The sequence below is a fragment of the Ovis aries genome, chromosome 2 (genome assembly GCF_016772045.2).
Source record: "Ovis aries strain OAR_USU_Benz2616 breed Rambouillet chromosome 2, ARS-UI_Ramb_v3.0, whole genome shotgun sequence".
Classification (NCBI taxonomy): domain Eukaryota; kingdom Metazoa; phylum Chordata; class Mammalia; order Artiodactyla; family Bovidae; genus Ovis; species Ovis aries.
The window spans coordinates 28,787,836-28,804,765 of record NC_056055.1 but is presented as its reverse complement, the minus strand read 5'-3'; the positions used below and the strand labels follow the sequence as shown (position 1 = coordinate 28,804,765).

The window sequence follows — 16,930 nt, the reverse complement described above, 5'->3', positions numbered from 1 at the left end:
TTTCTTCATCCAGCGTTATGTTTTAGAGATCCACCAAGGTCATTGTGGTTAGCAATAGTTTGCTTATTCTCATTATAAGCATACCTTCTTGTGCTTCACTTCATTGTATTTCATAGATCTAGTGCTTTGTTTGTGTTTTTTCATGAACTGAAGGTTTGAACCAACCCTGTGTCAAGAGAAACTATTGGCCGGTACTTTCCAATAGCATTTGCTCACTTCATGTCTCTGTCACATTTTGGTAGTTTTATCAATATTGCAAACTTTTCCATTGTTATTATATTTCTAATGGTGACCTATGGTCAGTGGTCTTTGCTGTTACTACACTTTACTGATGGCTCAGATGATGGTTACCATTTTTAGCAATAAAATCTTTTTAACTAGGTATATTCTTTTAAAGACATAATGATATTGCATGGTAACACTTGGCTGGGGCTGAGTGGCAGCTTCTCGTTGCAATGAAACGTGTGCTTCCCACCCTCTACCTTTGCCTCTGTGCACACAGTGCCCCTTTCCCATGTTACTCTTCCACCCTTTCCTCACCTCACCTCTCCTCTCAGTCATGGCATCTGCCCTACCACCACCCTTCTAAGCTGGGTTCTGCCACCTTATCTAGAGAACTGGGCGGCACATCATGTGAGATTGTTTTTCTAAAGCTATGTTGTAGCCTCTTTTCTCTCCCCACTTGTGAGCCCTGAGTTTGTCTTCCTCCAGCATGATGTTGTGATCTTTAGTCAGAGGGTTAGGCAAAGAAATAGGCCTTGAAGTATAATGCCAAAATGTGAGTGGTCTTTTTGGCTTATTCACCCTATTCTGCTGACATTGTGACTACAGGTAGAGCCCAGGGCCCACAACCCCTCGCCATAGTCTTGAAGCTGCCAATGGGAAGATTTACCTCAAACTACATAGACAGCCCAGCATGCACAGACACACCGTTTGGATATAAACTGGAGTTTTTTCTCCACACCTTTGCACATTGTCATTCTAGACACATCAGTGTACTTCCTCTTCCCTAAAGAACTGTGAGGAGAATTTCTTCCATTCTTGGTTCCTATGAGGGTCCTCTGAAGGGGACCTATTTCTTTTCTACATGTCTGTTTTTTACTGTTTGGGTTTTGCCTTATCTAAATTTGTCTTGGTCTAAATATTGGAGAATTAGTGTTACTATTTATAGTCTTTAGGAATCGTGAATAATCTGCACATTATTATCTTGTAAACAAGATAAGTTTCAAAATTAGAAAAGCATTATTCACTTTACTTACATTTTATGAAAAGAAGCATTGGTTGCATGTATGTGTATATTCAGTTACTTCAGTTATGTCCGACTCTTTGCAACCCCATGAACCGCAGCACGCCACGCCTCCCTGTGTCCATCACCAGCTCCTGGAGTTTACCCAAACTCATGTCCATTGAGTCGGTGATGCCATCAAATCATCTTATCCTCTGTCGTCCCCTTCTCCTCCTGCCTTCAATCTTACCCACCATCAGGATCTTTTCAAATGACTCAGCTCTTTGCATCAGGTGGCCAAAATACTGGAGTTTCAGCTTCAACATCAGTCCATTCAATGAACACCCAGGGCTGATCTCCTTTAGGATGGATTGGTTGGATCTCCTTGCAGTCCAAGGGACTCTCAAGAGTCTTTTCCAACACCACAGTTCAAAAGCATCAATTCTTCAGCACTCAGCTTTCTTTATAGTCCAACTATCACGTCATACATGACTACTGGAAAAACCATAGCCTTAACTAGATGGACCTTTACATTAAGTATATTTTAATGGATTGTGTAACAGTCTCTTATAGGAAGGAAGAGACTTCACAAGGAAGACTTTGGTCATCCATTTATTCAAAGAATGGTGTTAAACGCAGTGAAAAAAGGCAAAGTGGGGTGGAGTATTGTCAGGGAAGCCCTGAGGAATGTGAGAGGATGTGCCTTGTAAATACCTACTTTAAGAATGTTCTAGACCATCAAATACTAAGATGTAAATAATGTATGTTATTTATGCATAACCAAGTTTGTATATAGCTCTATTCAGTTCAGTCAGTCAGTCGTGTCCAGCTCTTTTCGACCCCATGGACTACAGCACACCAGGCTGCCCTGTCCATCACCAACTTCCAGAGCTTGCTGAGACATGAGTTTACCCAAACTCATGTCCATCGTGTTGGTGATACCATCAAACCATCTCATCTTCTGTTGTCCCTTCTCCTCCTGCCTTCAATCTTTCCCAGCATCAGGGTCTTCTCCAGTGTGTCAGTTCTTCGCATCAGGGGGCCAAAACATTGGAGTTTCAGTTTCAGGATCGATCCTTCCAATGAATATTCAAGACTGATTTCCTTGGACTGGTTGGATCTCCTTTCAGTCCAAGGGACTCTCAAGAGTCTTCTCCAGCACCGCAGTTCAAAAGCATCAATTCTTCAGTGTTCCACCTTCTTTATGGTCCATACATGACTACTGGAGAAACCATAGCTTTGACTAGATGGACCTTTGTTGGCAAAGTAATGTCTCTGCTTTTTAATATGCTGTATAGATTGATCATAGCTTTTCTTCCAAGAAGCAAGCATCTTAATTTCATGGCTGCAGTCACCATCTGCAGTGATTTGGGAGCCCCCCAAAATAAAGTCTGTCACTCTTTCCATTGTTTCCCCATCTATTTGCCATGAAGTGATGGGACCAGATGCCATGATCCTAGTTTTCTGAATGTTGAGCTTAAGCCAAATTTTTCATTCTCCTCTTTCACTTTCATCAAGAGGCTCTTTAGTTCTTCTTCGCTTTTTGCCATAAGGGTGGTGTAGCTGAGGTTATTGATATATCTCCTGGCAATCTTGATTCCAGCTTGTGTTTCATCCAGCCTGGCATGTCTCATGATGTATCTGCATATAAGTTAAATAAGCAGGGTGACAATATACAGCCTTGATGTACCCCTTTCCCAATTTGGAACCAGTGTGTTGTTCCATGTCCTGTTCTAACTGTTGCTTCTTGACCTGCATACAGATTTCTCAGGAGGCAAGTAAGGTGGTCTGGTATTCCCGTCTCTTTCAGAATTTTCCACAGTTTGTTGTGATCTACACAGTCAAAGGCTTTGGCATAGTCAATAAAGCAGAAGTAGATGTTTTTCTGGAACTCTCTTGCTTTTCCAGTGATCCAGCGGATGTTGGCAATTTGATCTGGTTCCTCTGTCTTTTCCAAATCCAGCTTGAACATCTGGAAGTTCATGGTTCACATACTGTTGAAATCTGGCTTGGAGAGTTTTGAGCATAACTTTACTAGCGTGTGAGATCAGTGCAATTGTGCAGTAGTTTGAACATTCTTTGGCATTGCCTTTCTTTGGGATTGAAATGAAACCTGACCTTTTCCAGTCCTGTGGCCACTGCTGAGTTTTCCAAATTTGCTGGCATATTGAGTATGGCACTTTCACAGCATCATCTTTCAGGATTTGAAATAGCTCAACTGGAATTCCATCACCTCCACCTGCTTTGTTCATAGTGATACTTCCTAAGGCCCACTTGACTTCGCATTCCAGGATGTCTGGCTCTAGCTGGATGATCACACCATGGTGGTTATCTGGGTCATGAAGATCTCTTTTGTATAGTTCTTCTGTGTATTCTTGCCGCCTCTTCTTAATATCTTCTGCTTCTGTTACATCCATTCCATTTCTTTATATAGTAGGTATTCCCAAAGACTTCTGAAAGATGTGAATTCATGGATTTGATATGACTTTATGGGCTGTTTTGAATGTTCAAGCATCTCTCATGGTGGACTAGGCTCTGTAGGTTATAATGAATTAACTTTATACAGTAGGTCATGACCCATGGGCAGTTTCTAGCCCACAGCTGTGGTTGGTTTGGAGCACATGTTATTTTTAAAAAACAGGAAATTTACATCAAAGGCCAGATTTACCATATTTTAAAAGTTCAATTTGGAAAAGACCGCACTGAATTTCTGTGCCATTCCAGCAAATGGGTGAGCTCTCGGTGGTGGTCGTCTTCAGATGAGTTTCTGGTCCCTGGCTCTCACCTGCCGTTCTCCTATACCCAGTGCTGCTAAGGACTCACTTCTACAACCTGCAAGTTGAGCTACTGTTTAATGTTTTCCTCTAAAAAGGAATTGATGCCATAAGTAGTCATTTTAAATGAATTGAGTTGGATTTATAAAACTATGGGTATCAAATATTTTCAGATAGTGACTCATAGGTCAGTTTGCTTTCACGAATGAGTATAAGTAATGGTTTTCTTTTAAATAAATTTTCTACCACTTTCCTCTGAGAAGACTGAAAAACAGTGAGTGCGTCTAACTTCCAATCTGTGTTGCTAAGGTCCACTTTTCATTAGAACGAGCAAGGCTTATGAGAAAAATGTCAAGTAACAGATCAGGACCAGGGAATTTGTAAGGTATGCTTGAAACAGATCAGCAGGCACGAAAGCTCACAGAGAGTACTGCGGACTTGTGAACAGAACACAGAAGCTTGGGTAAAGGCATAGTTTGAGTTCAGTTCAATTCAATTCAGTTGCTCAGTCATATCTGACTCTTTGCGAACCTCATAGAATAAGGGTGGCAATGGATTATAACACATCAAATGCAAAATCCTTTTTATTGTAACAAGGAAGGAGGGTCAAAAGGGTCACAGATCCTTCTGTAGAGGCATGCCAACTAATGAGTACAGAAGGAACCATAGAATTAGAAAGTCACCACTGTGAAACTTACAATGTAGTCACTGATTTAGGCAAAGAACTTCAATAGGAGCTAAAAGCCAGTAAATGAAAAGTTATTGGATGGCATGATATTCACACAGACCTAAAGTCTTACTTTGTAGGATATTTCTTAATTACAAGGAGATGAAGATACCACCTTAACCAAATATCTCAGCATCACCAACAACAGGCCAGCCCAACATTTTGTGCTTCCTGATGTGATACGAAAGGAAGTACATGATATCACCTATGTGGGATTCTTGCCAAAAATATTCTGCCTAAATCTGAGCAATGAGACAAATGTATATTAGGGGACATTCTACATGGTAGCTGGCTTGGAATCCCTTCAAAAAGTGAAGGAGTGAAACACACAGACTGACAGTTGCTACTCTAGATTACTAGAGACTAAAGGCAAGTGAATTCTGATTGGATCTTGAGCCATGAGATCTACACCACACACAGCGATTTGGACATTGTTGGGACAGTTGGGGAACTCTGAATATGGACAGGATGTTGATACTGAATCAATATTAAATGTCTGGGGTTTGAGAATGTGAGAGAATGTGATCATTGTTTCATGGTTATGTAAGAAAATGTCCTTGTTCTTAGGAGACTCATACTGAAGCACTGGGGCAACATGTTATATCTGCAACTTACATTCAAATAGTCCAGCCCCTGTACCCCACAAATACATATATATGTATAGATATGAACGTGGAAAGAGTGAAAAAGATAGAATGAAGATGACAAAATATTAATTGGTGAATATAGGTAAAAATATATAGATGTTCATTGTATTCTTTCAACTTTTCTGTGACCATTAAAAATATTGCTAAATAAATGGGGAATAAATGCTAAATATTTGTGGGAAATAAGGGAATAAGTTACCTTAAATTAATTTTAACTCTGATTTATCCTTAACTGCAGTGAAATATTTACATGAAAAATTTAAGCTGATTAAGGTCTTATTCTACATTTAGGGTGGGTTTTATGAGTCTGTTGATGCATGCGAAGTGTTTGTGTATTTTTCTGCATAGAAGAGCCATCAGAATCAGAGCTTCAATCATACCTTCAAAGGGTAGGTCCATTCTTCAGATAGTTTAGAACTACTGACCTAGAATAGATTTACAATTTTCAGTGCATTCTTTATTCTGAGTATCACACAGTAGTTAATATCTCAGACAGTTCATATATAAATTTGGTAATTGTGAATGTAATTCTCAACTTATGTAAAGCAAATGAATTTTCAGCAGTTTCCAATTTATAAAAAGATTTTCTTATATCTTACATTAAGTTGTTAGTTTAATGTAAGTTTATTTGATCACAGAGATTCTGTTACTTAGAAACACACCATGACATTCTAGTAACATGATGTATTCCTTTTCTTTTCCAAACTAATATGTGTTTAGTGCAATCACATGTTATTTTTAATACAGTCTACTTTCCCTTGTGTGGATTCACATTCTTCACATTTTGTGCAAAGGGAGAGACTCTAAGTTTTTTTTAATCCATTTTCTTGTAGAAAAGGAAACAATGTCAAAGAAGAAAGAATCATGCCATTTATTCTTTAGTTGTGTAATCACTAAGCTCTATTGACCTAATTAGAAATAGTCACCTCTTTGCCAATAACAGTGTGTGACAGACCAAATTTCAATGTGACTTATAGTTTCAGCTCTTCCTGTTCAGAATGTTGAAGCAAAGACATGTGAGTAATATGTTATAATATGCCAAAATGTTGTTTAAGACATATAAGATGAAATGTACACTAACTCATAACTACACTATTTACGTAGATTGTAGTTCCTCTAAAAGTCTTTCACCAATGCTTCTGGGTCTGTTGCAGTAGGTTTAATCAGAGCTGATGTTCAGAAGAAAAGTAAATACTTAAACACCCCAGAACCATCTGCCCAGAGCACGCTGCACCTGGTCAAGGCTTACACGCAGACTCTTACTATATCCCTGTAGACCAACTTGTGGATTATCACTATGGTAGAAACCCATCTGCAGGACAGATTTTTTGATCAAGTAGTCTTCTCGTTTGGCTATTTTAAATACAGTTTCTCTCTCTCTCTCTCTCTTTTTTTTTTTTTTTGGTTTTATGTCATTATAGTGAATCACACTTGTAAGTCAAAATTACTTTTCTTTCCTATAATCAGGATTTTTAAAAATCTGCTTCTAATCTACTCCCATATCTATGACAATAAATAGTTTAGATTCTTTGAGTTCTGGTTTTACACTGCATTTATAACATGTTCTAAGCTGGTTTCATTCTGTTCTGTGCAATGGATGTGAGCATGCACTGACACAGCACAAAGGCCACCAAGCTCAAGAGAGCTACTGACATGGCTGCAGCGTCCCACATGAGCCCAGCCCTCGACAGAGAGCGTTATCTGACCCCTGCTCTACTGTAGCAGGCCCATTCTTTGCTCCAGTATATATCACAATCTAAGGAATCCTTTCCTTAAATTATTAATATCTACCATATTATGAGACTTGGCAGCCTTGAATAAGTCACTGAACTCTCCTACCTTCTGGTTTCCCAGCACCTATCCTTGAGGGAATGGAAAGTCATCTGACGTCCACCCTGTGCTCAGACGTTGTGGCTGTCACCTTATTTAACCTTCGCAGACGTCTTGGTAGGCAGATATTCTCCTCAATTTCATGGGCAAGGAAACTGGAAATCAGAGTCTAAGTAACTTGACCATGTCCACAGCTAATAAGGATTCCAGTTTCAAACCCAAGATACCCATTCTTGTTTTTTCATTGCAAGAGATGAACTTCATTTTTCATAGACTTCTAGGGTTTAAGGCCCCCTGGAATCATCTGGTATAGGTTAGAATTGGCCAGAAACATCTATTTTCATACATGTGTGTGTGTGTTACTCGCTCAGTCGTGTGCAACTCTTTGCAACCCCAAAATGCTTTTAATGTTTTTGAATTTTAAGTTGAATTCATATTCAACTATGGACAAATGAATAATTCAGTCATTACCAATTTGTAAATACTTCTCCTATGAGGACACTTTCTGTTTTCTAAATAAGGGAAAGAGGTGAAATAGATATCATAGAGGGTTTACCCAGTCCTTTGAGGTTTCACTTAAACAGCAGAACTTGAGTATTTTATTCTTTTATGTCAGCATCTATGAACCTAGTAATTCATGTTGTTTAAATGATGGCTTTGGAAAACATTGTCAGTGTTGCTGTTATAGAGAACAATCAGTTGTCAAAGCATGACTTATTTTTTTATAAAATATACTCTGCCTTCTAATGTCCATGTCAGAAAATATTAATAAGAGAAATTATTCCTTACTAATTATATGACTGTATATAAATCTTTATCACTTTACCTTTAAAAATCCTTAAATTTTACACATTTCTCTTTGTTTTGTTTAGGGATAGTATTAATGTCAACTTTGGACAACTCATGAGCTGATCGTTTAGACTGAGGGATCAACAATTATATTAGTACCTACTCTATACACAGAATATAGGGATTCAAGAAATGAATTGTCTCTTATTTTGTTTTACAATCTTTTAGGAAAACATGGTATACTTTCTACCAATCTACTGTACAACATCCTACATTGCAAATAAATAATCAATGCAGACCTAACTCATAAAACCAGACCTATCTGTCAGGAGGTTGGTGGAACAGATGCCAAGTACTGAAGGGAGGAGGCACTTGCTGAGGAGCTGGGCTTCTAGGCACCGCTTGCCTTGTGCCTTGGAAGCTCCTTGCAGTCAGATCATATGGCTCAAGTCAGATGCAGCCATATAGTAAACTTATTCCCCTTGAAACTGAAAGTCGGTACCCATTAGGCTTCTGCTTCTGCCCTTCTTTTTATCCACCCCTCATTGTAACCTTTCCTTCGGATTCCCCTCCAGCTGAGTGCATTCCCGTCCTCCTGCCTAAATTCTATAGTGACACCTCCAAACTTCAGCATATTCTCACCCAAACTGTCTCTTTCTCTAAGTTTCTCAGCAGCATCGCTGAGACTCAGAGCAGTTTTCCTTTTTATCTGCTTTTCTCTTCTTTGTATCCCTTGCCTGGTAGATCACTATCCCTTTTCTTTTTTTCTTTGTATCCCTTGCATGGTAGATCACTACTTCCCTTTTCTGTTTTCTTTTCTTCTCTTCCTGTTTACAATCAATCAGTTCATTTTTAAAATTTTATTTATTTTTATTTGGAGGATAATCGTTTTATAATTTTGAATTGGTTTCTGCCATATATCAACATAATCAGCAATAGGTATGCACATGTCCCCTCCCTTCTATCAGTTCATTTTATTTTTAATATATTCTCTATTGGACTTCCCGGAGGCTCAGTGGTAAAGAGTCTGCCTATGATGCAGGAGACACAGGTTGAATCCCTGGGTCAGGAAGATCCCCTGGAGGAGTGCAAGGCAAGACATTCCTGTATTCTTGTCTGGAGAATCCCATGGACAGAGGAGCCAGGCGGCCTACAGTCCATAGGGTCACAAAGAGTTGGACATGACTGAAGCAACTTACCATACACACATGCATATTCTCAGTTATTCATGGTTCATAATGTCCTTCTGAGATTGAGCCCCTCAGAAGATGACAAATATGGCAAGCTTGCCTTCAGACTTAACCTCCAGCAATGAGAATGTAGGTTTGTTTTTTTTCTCTTTCTTTTCTTCAAAGTCTCTGTCATACGTATCCCTGTTTCTGCTTGTTCCTCCTGTCACCTATACTGAGTGGGTCCCTCTTATTCTGTTCTAGATTATTAGAGTGGTGGCTCTTTTCCATTCATTACTTTCATATACCTCTCTTCAGAGTTTTTTGGTGGTGTCCTATATTTCTCACTGCAGTTAAGTATGGTGTCCTCTTATGGGCCTTCCAGGCCACCCCAAGCCTCTTATTTCCTGTATGGTCTCTCCTCCACTGGTGAACCTCAACTATGCTTGGCTCATGCCTCTTTGCTTCAGTCAGTTATTCCCTCCCCTTCAGCTGATTCAAATTTCAAGCCCCAGTTTAAGCCTAGGGATCTTTTCTCCCCCAAACTCAGTGCTAGTTATTTCCTTTACCATATATACCACAGACTTCTTTATTACTCCTGATCTAAATTTGTCAACTCAGGGAAACCATTTTTGCCTATAGCACACTGTGGCACCAGTAAAAATTTGGGATTTTATCCTAATTTAGCTATATACCCATCATCTGTGGCTAAATTTCCACATACCAAATCTAAAATTATCTTGAAACAAGCATTATAGTTTATTAACACTTTCCAGTGAACTTAAAGGTTTTAACTACACAGTTTGAGCAGTTGCTGGAATAATCACATTCTTCTGAGTGAATGAGGTGATCATCTTTACTGCTCTTAGTGGTGTCAGTGTGGACTAGAGGCACATTTCAACTCGCGTTGTGGGTGGTGTTTTCCATGTTAATAGAAGAAGTCATCCCTAGGAATAGTTAACTTTAACCTCAAGCCCAACTCCTAAGGGATGTACGTAGAGTCAGTCACTTGACAGTGAAAGCCGAAGGAGACAGTGTTGTATCTTCTCAATCCTGTTGGCAGCACCTGCCAGATTTATGGGTGCACCTACCCACTCTCAAGTGTCCAGACTTTGCACTTTCGGGACTGCATTCAGCAGATGCATGTTAAGTCCAGGCTCAGTCACATACTCCCTGTTGTCCCCAAATGCCGCATATTCACCCTCAGGGTGCTGCCTGCTCCATAGGGAGTCACACAGTCTGGCAGAGACAAAGATGTGATCCCAATCTCTGCGTGCAGCAGCACTGCCATATTGTCCCCATCCTATAGAACATGCACTCACGCTAACTGCCTTTCAGGGTGTTTTAGGTCAGAGGTCAGCAGTCTTTGGTTGTGACAGAGGTGCTCAGGGCTGATCCCCACTATGGTGCTGGAGCTCCAAAGGAACAGACACAGCTACTAAGCTTCCTTGTCCCGGCATACCCAGAGGTTGGCTCTGTTCAGGCAGCTGTAATCCTGGTAACTAAGAAATGTTTCTTCAGGCCAAAGGTCTCCAGTGAAGTTCTCTGAAAGTATAGGAGGAGCTGAGGAGAGGATAAGGACCCAGGACTTTGGCTGAGTGTTCTTTATGACTTTTAGAACTTGATGTGTGATTTATATAGTACCTTGTCTATTGGTTTCAAGAAATAAGGGGAGCTAGGGAGGCAGACAGGAACAGTGTCAGCTAACCCTTTCTGATGGTAGCAGAGCTGTTTTGTCTGAAGGGAGTACACAGACTCTGTGTACTTCCTCTCTCAAGGACGCTTCCTCCCCAGGGCACCATGAACTCCTGATGAGCCATGCTTGAAAACCATTGATGTGTTCCAAGAATGCTGTTTTGTAATTGAATCAAGTGATCTCAGAAAAGTAAAATGACTGCATAATTACTGGAGACCAAGATGGGTACCCAGATGTCCTGATTCTTGGTGTAATTATTTCCTTATAATTCTAGGCCATAGGTTTCTTTAACCACATCATATCTTTAATGCTTTTTATGAAATACCTTAATCTACAATAAGCCAAATCTTAAAATTGAAAATATAGTTAGTATTTCGTGTACATATGTGCAAAGACAACACACTATTAAATATTTTCAGACCATGACTGGGCCAGGATTTCCTTAGTGTACATCTATGTTAGTAATTACAGTATACTTCTGAAGCCAAACAGAACACCTCTTTGTTATACATTATATAAACATTATATATCATGAACAGTGTTTGCTATATGGACATTTATCACTTTTTAAAAATGAAATTAAAGCTTCTATCCAGAGCATTATAAAATTTCAAAGCAAACAAGTTCAATGCTAGATATATTTTATATTTTAAATTATATAATCAGTAAAAATAAAAGCATCTTCCAACTTAAGAACAAAGCTTCCATCAGTCATTCTGATTTTTCACCTTTCTAGAGATTCTTCTCCCAACAGGGTATCTCTCAGTGCACAGTAGTGTCTCAGTGTGTGCCTGGGTCTAGTGTTACTCCAAGCCTTCTGGGGGGTTGCAGTGTCTTATTGCGACTTTTGCTATTTGCACACTCTAGAGACCCACAATCTGGGAATACCCCTAGGCCTAAGGCAGAGGGGCTTTGGGACCCCAACATACTTTATTACATCACCACCCTGTTGTACTGATTTCATCACACTTGACTTGTTAATTTGATTGTCTGTTTGATTTCCTGCTTATTGCCCCTAAAACACCACACATTCCCAGAGAGTAGAGACCTCATCTGATCTCTTCATCCCTTTCTCTCTAAAACAGCATCTGGGACACAGCTGATTAAAATCAGAATGACAAATTAATGCAAGAATGCTTCACTATTCATCTCTGTTGTCTAGGATGCTAATTCTTTTTACTCACTTTATTTGGTTTGAGTCCCTCTGACAGTAATTTTTTTACTGTTTAAATTGCTTTAAATCATTTACATGGATGCATATATATTCAGACAGCACAAGGGTTCTTGTTAAGTTAAACAAATACCCGTATCTTCTTGTTATTTGTCCCTTTCATTCAACTTGGCCAATTTAAATTAGTGATGCTTCTACATACCCAAACTGGTTCTAAATCTGAACTTTTTGTTCCATAGATTTTATTTTTCTTCTTAGACACCTGGCCTTTGATGCTTGATTCTAACAGTCTGTATCATATTGTTAGTCTTGTTCATTTTGTGATCTCGAAAGCCTATATGTTAAGAAGGGGGGCTTAGAAATAACATTATCTTAAATGGGATAAATCAGACTTCTACATCTTGAAAGCTCCCCAGGTAATAGTCAACTTTGATTGAATATGCTGTTTACTGTCAATTTTATATGAAAGGTTGGCAATATTAAATGTACTCACTATGCATATCACACTTCCCAAATACTTTTTATTCTTCTCTGGTTCTCGTAAAAGCCCTGTGAAGTGGGGCTGAAAGGCTCTGAGAAATGTGGGAGAACTATTAAAAGATTAAATAACTAAAGTTTGAAAACTTAGAGTAATCTGCCCAATGGGGCCAAGACTTGAAATTAATCTGGTGTTTTAATTAATTAAAAACACCTAATCTGGTGTTTGTCCAAGGTACAAAACTGGGGGTAACAAGAAAAATCAACATGGTTTCTATATGTGTCTTTTAAAAATTATTTTAGAAATAAAGATATCATTATATAATGAAAATTTTAATACATGATATGATTTTGTTAGGATCTACTACATAATGAATACTAATAGCTTTATGTTGTATTGAGTAAAAAGATACATTTGAGCAAATTAGGACAAAGACAAGAGATGTTAACAATGACCAGAGGAGCAAAAGTTTTTAAACGTATGCATTAGGTTTCTATTTACAAGGTTTAGTCAAGGGTAGTTAACATATATTTTAAGCAAACTCCACTGCTTTCCATAAATCTTTTGATCTTGAGCAAATAATTATGAGGGTGATCTTAAAATACTGTTAAACTTTTTAGACTTTCAGAGAAATTGTAAAAATCATTACAGAATTCACATGTATCCTTCTCCGAGTGTTCCCTAATGTTAATAAGCACATACTTAACCATAGTATAATTCTCAAAACCAGGAAATTAACTTTATAGTAATTATATTTTAATTCTATTCATGTAATTAATAGAAGGAACTAAAGCTAAGCCAATGATTAAGTTTACTTATATCAATAATTATATTATAGGGTCTTAAATACTTACAGAAAATTAATAAATTTTTGCTTTAACAGAATAATAAACAGAACATTAGTTCATAAATTCTACCTATTATTTTTTCCAGCCATCCACTTCTTGGTCTTGAACATACATACTTTTTTAAAAGACTTAGGGAGTTCTTAGCTAATAGAAATTCTGTGGTCTGTTGTAAAGGGCGTATTTAGTTTCAGATTCTCTCAGTCTGCTTCAGCAGCACACAACATCCTATTCTTGTGAGAGAAGTTTGCAACAAGATCGCTTCTTTCTAGAGTGTGAAACTGAAAGCTTCACTAAGACTGTTAAAAGACTAAACCTTGTAGATATGTGTTTGGTTGTCCTGTGCATTGGTGAATCGGGTTGACTAGCATGATATTTTAATATGACATTGTATCTCTTATTGAGGAAAACGCTACTAAAACAGATATATGAGTATAATTTATAAGTGACAAAGAACAACTTGGAACTACTTGATATTTTGTGGTTTAAGAACAATACTTGAATATGACCTTATGCATGAAAATGCATAGGATGATATTTCTCTTGTTTTAATGTAGTTGTTTTCAAGATGAAGATGTTCCAGATTCGAATCATCATCTTCTTCAGCATTGCAAATTTGTTCTGGAAGAATATTCCTGAGGAAAAATAGACATGCAGGTCATAAAGGATTGAAGTAATACTCCACCTTCATAATTTAGGAGTTAAAATAAAATTAGATCCTTGTCTCATATACCAGAAAAAAAATCCAAATATGTCAAGATCTACATATGAAAAAAATGAAGTCATAGAAGTGATAGAATAAAGCATGGTTATAGCCCAGGAGGGAGGGAGAAATCTTCCTATGTGTGACTCAAAAACCAGAAGCACTAGAAGAAAAGATTAAAAAATTAGCTACGGTTTTTTTTTTTTAATATAAAGTTAAAAGACAAATCACAAACTGGGAGAAAGTGTTTGCAACTTAAATAAATGGCTAATATACAAAGACCTAAAAAATCTAGGAGACGGGAGAAATCAGAAGGGGAAAAAGATACCTGGTGACCAGTTTACAGAGGAGAAAATGAAATGACATGTGAACATAAAAGGATGCTTAATTTCATTTATGATAAGAAAAATTAAATTGAAATGATACTGGCATGCCACTCTAACTTATCAGGTTTTTCTACCTTTCCAGAGAACAAATCAAAGCTCATTCACATGTTCTGATGATAGAGTTGTATAGGATCAAGCATCACTGAAGGGAATTCAAAACTGTTCAGCCCCATGGAAAGGAATCTGGCAGTATATAACAAAATTACATATTCATTTTATTCCTTTCACTCAGCAATTCCATTTCTAGGGATTTATCCCAAAGTTAGATTGGAAAATACAAAATTATGTTTGAACAGAGTTACTTATATGCACGATTGCACTCGTCTCACACGCTAGTAAAGTAATGCTCAGAATTCTCCAAGCCAGGCTTCAGCAATACGTGAACAGTGAACTTCCAGATGTTCAAGCTGGTTTTAGGAAAGGCAGAGGAACCAGAGAGCAAACTGCCAACATCCGTTGGATCAGGGGAAAAAAGCAAGAGAGTTCCAGAAAAACATCTATTTCTGCTTTATTGACTATGCCTTTGACTGTGTAGATCACCACAAACTGTGGAAAATTCTGAAAGAGATGGGAATACCAGACCACTTGACCTGCCTCTTGAGAAACCTGGATGCAGGTCAGGAAGCAACAGTTAGAACTGGACATGGAACAACAGACTGGTTCCAAATAGGAAAAGGAATACGTCAAGGCTATATATTGTCACCCTGCTTATTTAACTTATATGCAGAGTGCATTATGAGAAACGCAGGGCTGGAGGAAGCACAAGCTGAAATCAAGATTGCTGGGGAAAATATCAATAACCTCAAATATGCAGATCACACCAGCCTTATGGCAGAAAGTGAAGAAGAATAAAGGGCCTCTTGATGAAAGTGAAAGAGGAGAGTGAAAAAGTTGGCTTAAAGCTCAACATTCAGAAAATGAAGATCATGGCATCCTGTCCCATCACTTCATGGCAAATAGATGGGGAAACAGTGGAAACAGTGGCTGACTTTATTTTTCTGGGCTCCAAAATCACTGTGGATGATGATTGCAGCAATGAAATTAAAAGACGCTTAGTCCTTGGAAGGAAAGTTATGACCAACATAGATAGCATATTAAAGAGCAGAGACATTACTTTGCCAACAAAGGTCCGTCTGGTCAAGGCTATGATTTTTCCAGTGGTCATGTATGGATGTGAGAGTTGGACTGTGAAGAAAGCTGAGCACTGAAGAATTGATGCTTTTGAACTGTGGTGTTGGAGAAGACTGTTGAGAGTCTCTTGGACTGCAAGGAGATCCAACCAGTCCATCCTAAAGGTGATCAGTCCTGGGTGTTCATTGGAGGGTCTGATGTTGAAGCTGAAACTCCAATACTTTGGCCACCTCATGCTAAGAGTTGACTCACTGGAAAAGATTCTGATGCTTGGAGGGATTAGGGGCAGGAGGAGAAGGGGACGACAAAGGATGACATGGTTGAATGGCATCACCAACTCAATGGACATGAGTTTGGGTGGGCTCCGGGAGATGATGTTGGAGAGGGAGGCCTGGTGTGCTGCGATTCATGGGGTCGCAAAGAGTTGGACACGACTGAGCAACTTAACTGAACTGAACTAAACACGTTGTGGCATTATTTATAGTATAGAGAAGTCAAAACAATCAAAAGTCTATCAGTAAGAAACTGGTTGAATAAAGTCCCTACATAATAGTACTATTCAGTTATTAAAAGGAAAGAGGATATTTTCTACATACTGATATGAAGTGATATTCAGGATATACTGACAATTTTTCAAAGTAAAGACTAGAAAAAAGAGAAAAGAATAATACTTATTATTCTTATTCACAGATGAATAATACTTCTATGTGATAATATATAATAATTATATACATATAATGATATATGTATAATCATTCTGAGGGGTTATGGAATATGAGTGTGTATGCTTACAGTTTCAAAAATAACACTGGAATCAACAGGAAATTAATTTAAAAAATTAATCAAAGGAGAAGGGTGAAATACAGTATAAGGGACAGGCATAGAAAAATATTATGTAGAAAGTAGCAATTCCTAAGAAACTTTTGAACTGTAGCGTTGAAGAAGGCTCTTGAGAGTCCCTTGGACTGCAGGGAGATCAAACCAGTCAGTCTAAAGGAAATCAGTCCTGAATATTCATTGGAAGGACTGATGCTGAAGCTGAAGCTCCAGTACTTTGGCCACCTGATATGAAGAACTGACTCATTAGAAAAGACCCTGAAACTGGGAAGGATTGAAGGGAGGAGAGGAAGGGGACGACAGAGTATGAGATGGTTGGATGGCATCACTGACTTGATGGACATCAGTTTGAGCAAGCTCCGGGAGTTGGTCATGAACAGGGAAGCCTGGTATGCTGCAATCCATGGGGTCACAAAGAGTTGGACACGACTGAGTGACTGAACTCTAAGCAAACTAAAGACCTATCTGAATATTATATTGTTGACATACTGTTACAGAGAAAACTACTGTGCTTAAGCTATA

General features: G+C 38.4%; 2 protein-coding genes across 3 annotated transcripts in view; one reads left to right on the top strand and one right to left on the bottom strand.

Moving 5' to 3' along the window:
• Positions 1–16,930, top strand: part of CENPP (centromere protein P) — a 239,547-nt gene that overhangs the window by 148,401 nt on the left and 74,216 nt on the right. The window lies entirely within an intron of this gene.
• ECM2 (extracellular matrix protein 2) overlaps positions 11,140–16,930 on the bottom strand; it is a 40,469-nt gene continuing 34,678 nt past the window's right edge. For both annotated transcript variants that reach the window (XM_012116111.4, XM_004004074.5), the window contains exon 10: positions 11,140–13,986. In XM_012116111.4, the coding sequence (XP_011971501.1) occupies positions 13,818–13,986 (169 nt within the window). In that variant the 3' untranslated portion in view covers positions 11,140–13,817. The remainder of the gene's footprint in view (positions 13,987–16,930) is intronic.